The sequence below is a fragment of the Arachis stenosperma genome, chromosome 8 (genome assembly GCF_014773155.1).
Source record: "Arachis stenosperma cultivar V10309 chromosome 8, arast.V10309.gnm1.PFL2, whole genome shotgun sequence".
Taxonomy (NCBI): Eukaryota; Viridiplantae; Streptophyta; class Magnoliopsida; order Fabales; family Fabaceae; genus Arachis; species Arachis stenosperma.
Window position 1 is genome coordinate 11,580,403 of NC_080384.1, and position 11,446 is coordinate 11,591,848.

General features: G+C 34.7%; 1 protein-coding gene across 1 annotated transcript; it reads right to left on the reverse strand.

Annotated features, from left to right (window-relative positions):
- Nucleotides 1–887: 887 nt before the first annotated feature.
- On the reverse strand, nt 888–2,846 carry LOC130945387 (probable indole-3-pyruvate monooxygenase YUCCA11). Its single transcript, XM_057874109.1, has 4 exons — nt 2,229–2,846; nt 1,749–1,982; nt 1,355–1,480; nt 888–1,079 (listed from the first exon to the last, which is right to left on the reverse strand). Exons 1-4 carry the CDS (start codon nt 2,844–2,846, stop codon nt 888–890), a joined length of 1,170 nt encoding a protein of 389 aa, XP_057730092.1.
- Nucleotides 2,847–11,446: the final 8,600 nt, after the last annotated feature.

Here is an 11,446-nt window from a genome sequence, read left to right on the forward strand (position 1 = left end):
GAAATTTGTTAGTCGAAAAAATTTGTTTCGAAGAAAAGTCAACATTGAAAGAGAGCCCTTTGGCAAGGAAGATCGAGCAAGACTTAGTCATGACCAGTCAACAAGCTGATCGATGGGCCGAATCGAAGGTCCCAAGGTTTGAGGGTTGCATTTGAACGTTGCCTTTTGTCCAGCAAAAGAAGCGGGAACGATTACCTTAAGATTTATGAACGTGGGAGTTACACTTCAATTTGATTGGTTGAAGACTTTTATAAATAGGAGAATACTCGAAGGCACAGAGGTTGGAACTTTGCTTTAGAAATTACTCATGCACACTCACATCCCAGCGAATTTCTGAGTCTACTTCGAGTCAATTTTCTGTAGGATTCCTTCCACTTGTTTTTACTTTTCATTTACATTTTCTGCAAACTTTACTTTCCTTGCAAATTTATCTTTCAAGCAACATTTATTTTCCTTGTTCAATTTTATGTTTCAGTACTTTAATTTCATTTTTAAAAGTCCTTTAATCTAATCGAAGGATTTTTATTGCTTTATTTAATTTCAATGCAAATCATTTTAAATTTAGCCAATTTATTTTCAAAGTCTTATTTACTGTTTTCATATTTCCTTAAGTTTTTGTCAAATCAAAAGGTCTTTGATGCACTTTGAAAAATTGGTACTCGCAAAGAGGAGTAGGTTTTGCTTGCAGACCATTAGATATCGAACCACTTTCGATTTGCTAAAAATCGACAAAACAATAACTAAGAATCGTTAGATGAAAATTTAGTCAAATCAATTAAATCATTTGACTGCTCTCAGCTATTAAGTTCACATGAAGTCGACTGCATCTGAGTTTTAAACTTATTTCAATCAATCGATCAAATTGCATGTATCACTGTAAAATAGCACTAAGATGTAATTTGATTGACCCTTGAAGTCAAAGTGAAGTTGATATCATTTGCTATTTTCATCGCATCAAATGAGATGCCTTCTAATCCTCTTTTTGAAAATCCAGCACTGTAAATTCCATGTTCTCCTTTCCAATGATTTGGGTAACTTGGTTTTGGCATTCCATTCTCATTGAATAGATTCTTGTAATCCTGAACGGCCAAAAATATAACACAATTAATTACACAAATATATTTATTAAATACATTAATCCAAACAGTAATGTTTGAAAGACAAAAAATAAAGTTAAAATTTATTATTAATAAATATTAAATAAGATAAATTCTAGTTGATTTTATTATTTTTTTAAAATATTTTGGTAATTTAAAATTGAATTTGAGACTACTATACCCACTATCCATTGAATATATTTGTTTCTTTAGGAAATACTATATTGTTTTCGAAATAAAAATATAAATATACGCACCTTAAGCCACTTCAGCACATTGGTTTTGTATCCAGTAGCAAAGATGATTGCATCGAAATGAGCATGTTGTCCATCAACAAATTTAACGACCTTACCTTCTTTTATACTTGAAATACCAGGATAAACCTAAATTTAATTTAAGACAAGGATAACTAATATTGTTAATTAACAAATCAATTTATAAATTATAATTAATTAATTAAAAGTATAAAAAATTAACTTTTACTTAAACAGCATTAATCGACTTTAATGTTTAGATTATAACTTAATATTTAAGATTAAATATTTATAATTTGAAGTCTAAAATTTTAGATAAATAAAATAATTTTAAAAAATTGACTGATGTTAAAAAATTGATTATTTAGCATTAAACAAGTATATATTTATTTATTACCTTCACTTTTCCCTTCTTAATCTTTTCTACACAACCAACATCAATGGTAGGAGTAGTACCACCTTTTATTTTGAGTGCAAAAGGTCCCTCCTGTGGCCTCGTCAAACCATACTTAAACATATTCCCATACTTCAATTTGCTCATAAGAACCATCATCTTGTCCACTTTCTCTACCATGAAGTGTTTCAGCATTAACATACCCGCATACACCATTTCCTTAGTAAAATAATGCACCTGAATGAATAGCATACACACATTATTAAATTTTGTTGGTTATTTTGAACTATATAGGGTTCATATATTAGAACAGATGCAATGCATGCAATTTGATTGCAAGTACAAGAATTTACAAAATTAAGTAGCTCATGTATATTTTGAGTTGATTTATTAACACTCTATTTGCAAGAATTATAAAACCATCTTTTTTAGAGAACTAGACATATAAATAGTTATATATCTATCGACAGAAAAATAATTTACCTGACTTCTGACGACAATAGAGGTATATGCACCCCAATTTAAAAGATCATAAGCAATTTCCATGCCAGAATTGCCACATCCAACAACTAAAACATTCTTCTTGTACATTTCTCTCCCATTCAAATACTTGCTACAATGCATGGACTCTCCTTGATAGCTCTCAAGCCCTTGAATGTTTGGGATGTACTCTTCACTATTCTCTCCGCTTGCAACCACCAGAAACTCCGCCTCATAGATCTCGTCGGCACCAGAAGAGTTGTTGGTAACAAGGAGCCTCCACTTTCCACTGCTTTGGTCAATGAAAGCAGAGTCAACAGAGCAGTTGTAGTTGATGGCAATGCCAAAATGCGCGATATAAGAGTCAATGTAGCGCAAGAAATCAACCCTAGGGACAAATTTGGGAAAGTCAGAAGGAAAAGGATAATGTGGAAGGCTACAAAAGTCTTTTCCTAAGTGTAGTTTCAAACGATCATAGGCTCTTTTTCTCCAAAGAGAAGCAGGACAATCATCTCTTTCAAGAACAATGTTAGAGATTCTGAGTTTGTTGAGGCACCCTGCGGTTGCTATTCCAGCAGGTCCTGCACCTACAATCACAACAGGTACTTCAATGATCGGCATGCTTGATTGTTATAGTTAATAATTAATTTACTCTTGGTGTTTTTATAGTTTTATAAAGTTCTGTTATTATTGAGAACATCCATGAGTTGTGATGATCTTTTTATAGTTTTTTGTTTGTTTTGTTGTAATTAATTATGGGGCAATGCGTATGTTTTGGAGACAGTGTAACTGGTTACTGGTTAGTCAAGTAATTTTTAGAGAAAATTTATTCTTATTTTCTAAAATTAAAAATTAGTTATAAAATTGAAATTAAAATTTAAAATATATATTTAAAATATATATAGGTAATATATATATATTTATATATATATATATATAATTTTTTAATTTTTATACATAAAATACTATACAATAAGAGTAAGATATAATTTAAGATGATTTAATTAACATGTGTTTTAAGGTTATACATTTTAAAGTTATTATTAATAAAAAATTAAGGTAGTAAGTTAATGAATTTTTCATCTTATAAACTTCTCACTCTTTTTTGCTTTTTTTAATGTGGGACTAATTTCATATATTACTTTTCATACTTGCAATATTAACTTGAAGGTAGAAAAGTCTATGATTAATACCATTTTGCTCTAAAAATATACTTAAAAATGTGTGACAAGAATTTTCTTGCATTGTCGATTTGTATTGAGAGCTATAGCTATAAGGATAAAGGCTAATCTGTATTAGTAGTGTAGCTTGTTTTGGCTGCATTAAAATCAAATTGACGAAGTATTTTATCTTTTTGTATATGATTTTTAAAATTCTGACTTTTTAATAGCCAAAAAAGCATGTTGTTGTTAAGTTACAAAGTTTTTGTTGTTGAATTTATTTAAGATTGGAGCTAAAAAAATTTTAAAATTCATAGAAGGAAGTGTGATAGCCATAGATCATTAAAAGGCTTTAATACCATGTGAACTTAATAAAAAAAGTGATGAAGAATCATGAACTGAGCTTGGTAATCCCCAGTTTCTTGTGTGCTAAGAAAGAATAAAAAAGAATGATACAAAGAGAAAAAAGAGTGAATTGTATTTAATATTAATACAGAAAGTGTGATTATATGCAATTAAACAAAAGACAATGTGAGGTATTTATCACTATTATGAATGAAAGTAAACAAGCTACACTAATGCAACTTAACCTGTATCGTTATAGCTATACCTCTTGATATGACTCATGTTGTGTCAGCTATACAATTATTTTAAGGTGAAAATTTAGGTGCAGTTAACAGCACATGAAGTTGATAACTGTTAGTCGAAAATAATTTGTTTCAAAAAAGGGAGCATTCAAAGAGTCAGTAAGCGTATGTCTTCGAAGAAAAGTCAACATTGAAAGAGAGCCCTTAGGCAAGGAAGATCGAGCAAGACTTTGTCATGACCAGTCAACAAGCTGATCGATGGGCCAAATCGAAGGTCCCAAGGTTTTAGGGTTGCTTTTGAACGTTACCTTTTGTTCAGCAAAAGAAGCAGGAACGATTACCTTTGGATTAATGAACGTGGGAGTTACACTTCAATGTGATTGGTTGAAAACTTTTATAAATAGAAGAAGACTCAAAGGTACAGAGATTGGAACTTTGCTTCAAAAATTACACACGCACACTCACATTCTAGCGAATTTCTGAGTTTGCTTCGAGTCAATTTTCTGTAGGGTTCCTTCCACTTATTTTTACTTTTCATTTAAATTTTCTACAAACTTTACTTTCCTTGCAAATTAATCTTTCAAGCAAGATTTGTTTTCCTTGTTCAATTTTATGTTTCAGTACTTTTATTTCAGTTTCAAAAGTCCTTTGGTCTAATCGAAGGCATTTTATTGCTTTATTTAATTTCAATGCAAATCATTTTAATTTCAGTCAATTTACAAAGTCTTATTTACTGTTTTCAGATTTTCTTAAGTTTTTGTTCGATCGAAAGGTCTTTGATGCACTTTAAAAAATAGGTACACACAAAAAGGAGTAGGTTCTGCTCCCAGACCATTAGATATCGAACCACTTTCGATTTGCTAAAAATCGACAAAACAAATTGGTAAGCCCGATGGGATAGTTTTAAAATTAAGTGTGTCAAATGATTTTTATGTGGTCATAGTGTATGCAATTGAGAAGTGAAAGGATTGTACACGTGGCAGATGAGGTTTCGAATGCTAATGATGGTTCATCTATAAATGATAGTGCACCAGTAGTTGCACAATCTTCGGACGTACTTCACATTCGGAAGGTGTGGTAGTAAGTGAAAGTGTGGTGGTTACCAATGTTCAGACAGAAAATAGTGGGCATAATACTCACCCAGGTGGTAATCCAATACCAACGCAACCCCAAGTAACTGTTGGCTGGCCTCCTTATGGCCTTCTTCCAGGATATACGCCACCAATAAGTGGCTTTGCCCATCCGGTTCGATTTGGAGGTGCAGGTGGAGTGAATAATGTTCAAATGCCACAACAATATCCCGAGTATTCTTGAGATTTCAATGTGGGTTCTACATCGAATGCTTCTAATTCAGTGGCAGCATTTCGACAACATGTATAAGAAAGTCATCATGATTTGGTTAACTTGTTAACCCAACAAATGACAATAATTGTGAATCCCATGATGGCAGATCATGAAACAAAGTTTGATCGTCTTACAAGACAAGTAGAGCAAATCACTCAAATTGTCGATTATATATGATGAAGGTGAAAGGCAAAATGTAGGAGGAAATTATGAGGGTTTTGAAAATTTGTTTCAAAATAAAAATGTTGCTCTTAGGGGCAGGGAAAATCCTCAGTTTATTCCTCGTAGCCAAATTGCGATGATGTACTGGCTCAATTACGTGTTAATCAAGTCGGTGAACGTTATCAGGTTTCGAGAATTGTGGAAGATGTTCTCAATAGGGTTGGGTTCAATGTAAGATTCATGAATCGATCCTATTTTGTGTCAGCTTTTCCTCCTACTGTTCAAATGGATGAAGTGTCAAGAGGAATAAAAAATCCTAAAAAAATCACAAAGCTTGCTGGAGAAGTTTGGGAATCAACTACTGAACATGTTGCTCGATATTTGGTCGAGATTGGAAACTTGGCTAATGATGAAAATTTGAAAATGAAATTTTTTTCTTCTTCGTTTACGAATAATGCATTTACTTGGTTTTCGAATCTTAGACCAAATTCGATAACAACATGGGCACAGTTAGAAAATGCTTTTCATGCCCAATTTTATCGGAGAGAAATGAACGTGGCAGTTACTGACTTAGTGGCATTGAAATGAGAAGATAGTGAAACTATTGATGATTATATGATTCGTTTCAAAAACACTAGAAGTTGATGCTATGTGTCTCTTCCTAAAAGTGAAGTAGTGAAAATAGCAATTGTGGCTAGGATTTTATATGCGTCGGAAGTTGCTTAATGTTCATATACCTGATTTGGCACATCTGGGTGAAAGAGTGCGTCAGGTTGAAATTCTTAAGAAAGAAAAAGAAAAGTATAAGAGTGACGAGATAAATTTGAAAGGTAAATCTTTTTCCCAAAAAGAAAAAGTTTCTTATGTAGCAATGGATTCTGCAGGTGAAGAATCCGATTTAGAAACAGAAGTCAATTTGGCTGAACTTAAAAAAGGACCACCTTATATTTGTTTTTACTCAGGAAAATCTCGAGGAGTGATAAATCAAGTGATTAAAAACATAAGAGTGGAAAGAAATACAATTTTGGTATTTCAAAATTGGATCAAATATTTGATGTGTTGCTTAGAGATAAATAATTAGTTTTACCTGAAGGCAGAATCTTGCTTTCGGTAAAAGATTTAAAACGGAAACCTTATTATAAGTTTCATCAAGCAACTAGCCATTCGACTAACAATTGTGTCCGTTTCAGAGACCTGATACAAGAGGTGATCATAGAAGGTCGGTTGAAATTTGATAATATAAAGAAAGAAATGAAGGTTGATTGTGATCCCTTTGATAGTGGAGCTAGTTTTGTTGAACCATATTTCGGTGTGAAAATGGTTGGGATGTGATATGACTTTAATATGGCTTTGGGATACTTTGAATCTAATGTTCGATCAGTCTACCCTGGTGTAGGAAATGGATTGCTAGAATTCTTGATGCAGCAAAAATTGAAGGATCGAGACGTATCTATGTGTCCTTGATGTAATGCAGTTTTCAATGTTGAAGCTGTAGCAATCTTTGAGAAAGAGAGAATGAAAAAGGAATTGGCTCATAAAGAGGAGGAAGCTCGACAGAAGCATCCAATTCGAAGAGTAGAAGGGCAAAGTTCTGTAGGCCCTCAAAGAAATGCTACTGTGTCTTTAAGTCGTTTACAAGCCCTGAGAGTGCAGTAGATTCAAAATTGTCAGAAATTTCACAACAGAAATGCTCAGTATAGGCACAATCCATAGTGGGGCAATGGTGGACCCCCTTGAGGTCATCACCCTTATTTCCGTGGCTGAGCCAGAGGGAATCAAAGGGGAAGAAGAAGAAATGGGCGCCATTTACCAAAGGTGTCTCAAGGTGACAAAGTCAAGGGAGCAACCCCTTTTGTGCATTCGAGGGTAGTATTTCCTGCTAATGGGGAGACATTTTTGAAGGAAATCTCATTCCCTGCTAAACTTGACAAAGGCAAGGTTGTAGTAATCGCTCAAGAAGCTGCTAAGGAGAAAGAGGCTGATCTGGATGAAGAGTACTTCGAAGAGGGTAATGACGAAATGGTGAGTACTATTTCGATAATTTCGACTGAGTACTTCGGAGAGTACGAGGGGAACCCTAATGAGGATTATGGTGTAGATGATGAGGAGGTTTTCTCGTTAATTCTATATAGGGATCAGCCAGGTTACTTTCAGAGATCTTCTAGAAAGCAAAAATCTCATCTCCGTCCTTTGCATGCCACCGCTGTGATGAGTGGAATTAAAGTTAACAAGGTCTTGGTCGATGGAGGTATGGCAATTAGTTTGTTGCTGGAGAGGATGCTGATGAAAGTGGGAAAGCATCATGATGATTTAACTCTGACTAATATTTCTATTACTGATTATAGTGGAGTTTCTACTCCATCGAGAGGACTAGTAACCATTGGAGTGAAAGTTGGGTCCTCTGATCGAAACACTATCTTCGTGGTGGTGTCATCGAAGGCTAGCTATAACCTTGTTGACATGTGACTGGATCCATGGAGTTGGGGCTGTACCATCTATTGTGCATCAAAGTATCCTTTTATGGACAGACGAAGGTAAACCTGAAGTGGTCAAGGCTAATTCGAATCTTTATGTCGAACAATTGCATGTCGATTTCAGGGTATATAGTCCTAAGTTGAAGCCTTTGAATGTTGACAGGGTACTTAATTCCATCAATTGTGAAGGAAGCTTTTTGACTTCAGAGGATTTCAACGTAAAGCTTCGACGTCCACAACTTGATGCTCCTCCTATTGGTTAGAATTGCTCAGCGTAAAAGGTGATTTGAAGACGTCCTTACATGGCTGATGAACAAGACGTCTCGAATTATCTAGTAACCTTAAGAAAATTTTTAAGTAGTTTTTCTTTTGTTGAAAATAAAAATGATTCTTCTGATGAGGTTGAATCATCTAGGAATGTAGTTTCATCTTTTCTAGTTTGTATTACAGATTCGATTACTCCAATCAAATTTAGTCATAGTTTAAGTTCCTTTTGTTTTCCTAGTTTTAGTAATGTTATCAATCAAACTGTTGTCGATATAGCAGAAGTACATTCTATTGAAAACAACTCAGTTATTGAATTGTTTGATAATAAAGTAGATTTCAGTTCCAATGAATCTATTGATTTATCTTTTGATTGCATCTATAATTTGGAACCTTTAGGTTTCGAAAAATATTCAACAAAAGATGATGAAGTTACAAAAGGTTTTGTGTCACAAGATCCTTTGGAAGAAATTAATTTGGGATCTGTTGATAATGTTCGAATCACTTACATATGTAAGAACCTTGTAGAACCATGTCAAACTGACTAACTCAATCTTTTACATGAATTTAAAGACTATTTTGCTTGGGATTATCATGAGATGCCTGGTCTCGATCGTTCTTGTAAGACCCAGAACTTTTGAAAGGTCTTATTATGAACTAATTTCAAAACATATTTTTATTTACAGTTTTAATTTCACAAATTATTTTATTGAAGATAATTAAAGGTAGTTTTGATTAATTGAATTTGAAATAAATTAAGGTTTCCATCCAGACTTTATAATTATTGAGTATCTTTCTATTTACAAGTTAAAGTATTAGAAATTCAGAAATAACGAGAATTTTATATGATTTAATTTAAATAATTGAGATTCTAGAATTTAATACTCTAATTTTAAAAATAAAAAATTAATTATATTATCTTATATTTTAAATTAGAATATTTATTTAGAAATAATTTGAAAGTTGATGAATAAACGTTATTTTCATATATAATTATTATTTGGTTAAATTAGGTTTTCAATTTAGTACTCTACCCTCCAATTTTACCAAATTACCTACATTAGTCATAAAATCCCTAATTTCTACTTTTCCCCCTAAATTAAACCCACTCACACTCTTCTTCATTCAACACACACACACACATGGTTAGAGGGGAGGGAGGAGCAGATGGAAAAAAGAAAGAAAGAGAAGAAAGGAAATGGGAGAGGAAGGACGACACTAGTGGTCGTCACTGTCACTGCCACTACGCCGTCATTGCGAATAGTGAGAAAGACAGGAGATCCGAGAGAGGGAGAGGAAGAGAAGCCGCGCTGCCACAGCATCATGCCTCGCTGACACTATAGCATGGGAGGACCAGGACCGAGGGAGAGAACTGCGTGAGGGAAAGTTGCTACTGCCGAAGACGCGAGCTGGAGGAGCTGTGTCCTGTCATTGCCATCGCGCTAGTCACTGCCGCTGCCGTAGATGGAGGCCGTTCCCATTGCCCTGCACACCGTCGTCGTGCACATAATTGCCAGAGGACCAGAACGCGATGGAGAGGAGAAGCCGGCTCTGCCTCTGCCATTGCCACCGCGTCCAGCCGCCGTCAGGTGCTCCGTCGCCTCTGCTGGAAATGCGCCGCCAAGCCTCTGCCACCGGAAAATGCCACTGCCGCTGCTGAAATCCACCACCAATAAGGGTTTGGTATTTGGTTTTTTGTTCTTTTAAATTCCTAGGTTTTTATTGTCACGGCATGGTTGTGCAGTCAGGGTCATCGGGGTTTTTCATTGCCACTATTGCTTGAGGTTATTGACGGAGCTATTGTTGGGTCAATTTGGAGTCGTGGCTGCTTTGTTTTGTTATTTCAGTAAGTAATTATGTTTCAAAAACCCTCGCATTAGTATTATGTTATGTTTGGTTAATGAATCTGAGGTTTGGTAACATAGGGTCGAGTTCTAGTGGTTACATGTCGCTTTTACGTTACTGAGGTTGTGGTTGCCGCTAATTTCGGGTTGATAGAAAACGTTCCGTTGGCGCGTTTAGGTTATGGTTTCGATTTGTCAAGGTAGGGGCTTTTTCTAAAAACTCAATTTTATAATTTGGAATTGTTATAAATGGATACTGATGTAAGAAATACACTTCAGTGATTGTATAAGTCTTATGTATTGTTTGGCTGTTTCCGATGAATATGATTGTTGTTTGATTTAATTATTGATTGCTTTATTTTGTTAAACTGGTGGCTGCTGAATTGATTCATTAAAGCTTTAAAATTGAGTTTAATTTGTAGAAAATGATTTGATTTGGAATTGATTTTATGAATTGTTGGAACCAGCTTGATTTTGAACTATTTTGGTCTTGAACCCGTTGGAAAGGGTTGTGGAGCAGTTTTGTTGGGACCCTGGTGTGCGGAATTTAACTTCGCACAACTGAACTAACAAGTGCACTGGGTCGTCCAAGTAATACCTGAGGTGAGTCAGGGTCGATCCCACGAGGATTGTCGGCTTGAATCAAATAGTGGTTATCTTATGAATCTTAGTTAGGCGGATAGAAAAGTTGTGTAGTTGTTTAAACGCATAAAAGCAAAATAAAGATAACGTTACTTAGTAATTGTGAATCTAATGATAAGGCTTTGGATATGCTTTGTTCTTCTGGATCAATACTTTCTTACTGTCTACTCCAACTGTGAATGATTTCTTTTATAGCAGGCTATATGTGATCAATGCCGGTTGAGAGGCTACCAATCTTCCTCTAGGCTGAACATCAGGTTTAATGCACGAAATGAGGGTGAAGCTCCTGCAGTTCATTCCCTTGGTGATCCTACTCAAAATGCTACAAACAAGGTCATCTTCCAGATCAGAGAATACTGCGTCTTAGTTTTAGCCCTTACCATAAAAACCCTAATCTCCCCATACCTCCACTGAACTGATATCTCGAGAAGTCCCCAACGAAGTCGTGAATTAGCCGTCTAAGAGATGTATCTTCAAGCTAGTGGTTCATTGATATCTGATGAAAGATGCTCGCTGAACCCATGTAGAATAGAGATAACTTATGACTGTTCAACTCATTCATAAGGTTGAAGAACGAATATACACCTTAGAAGAGAATCAAATACGAATTAAAATAGAACAGTAGTGCTTTATTGATCCATAAAACTCAGCAGAGATCCTAACCTTAACTTAGGAGGTTTAGTGGCTCATACTGTACAATGAAACTCGAAAATATGAAAAAATGTTCTATGGTGGTCGAAGATT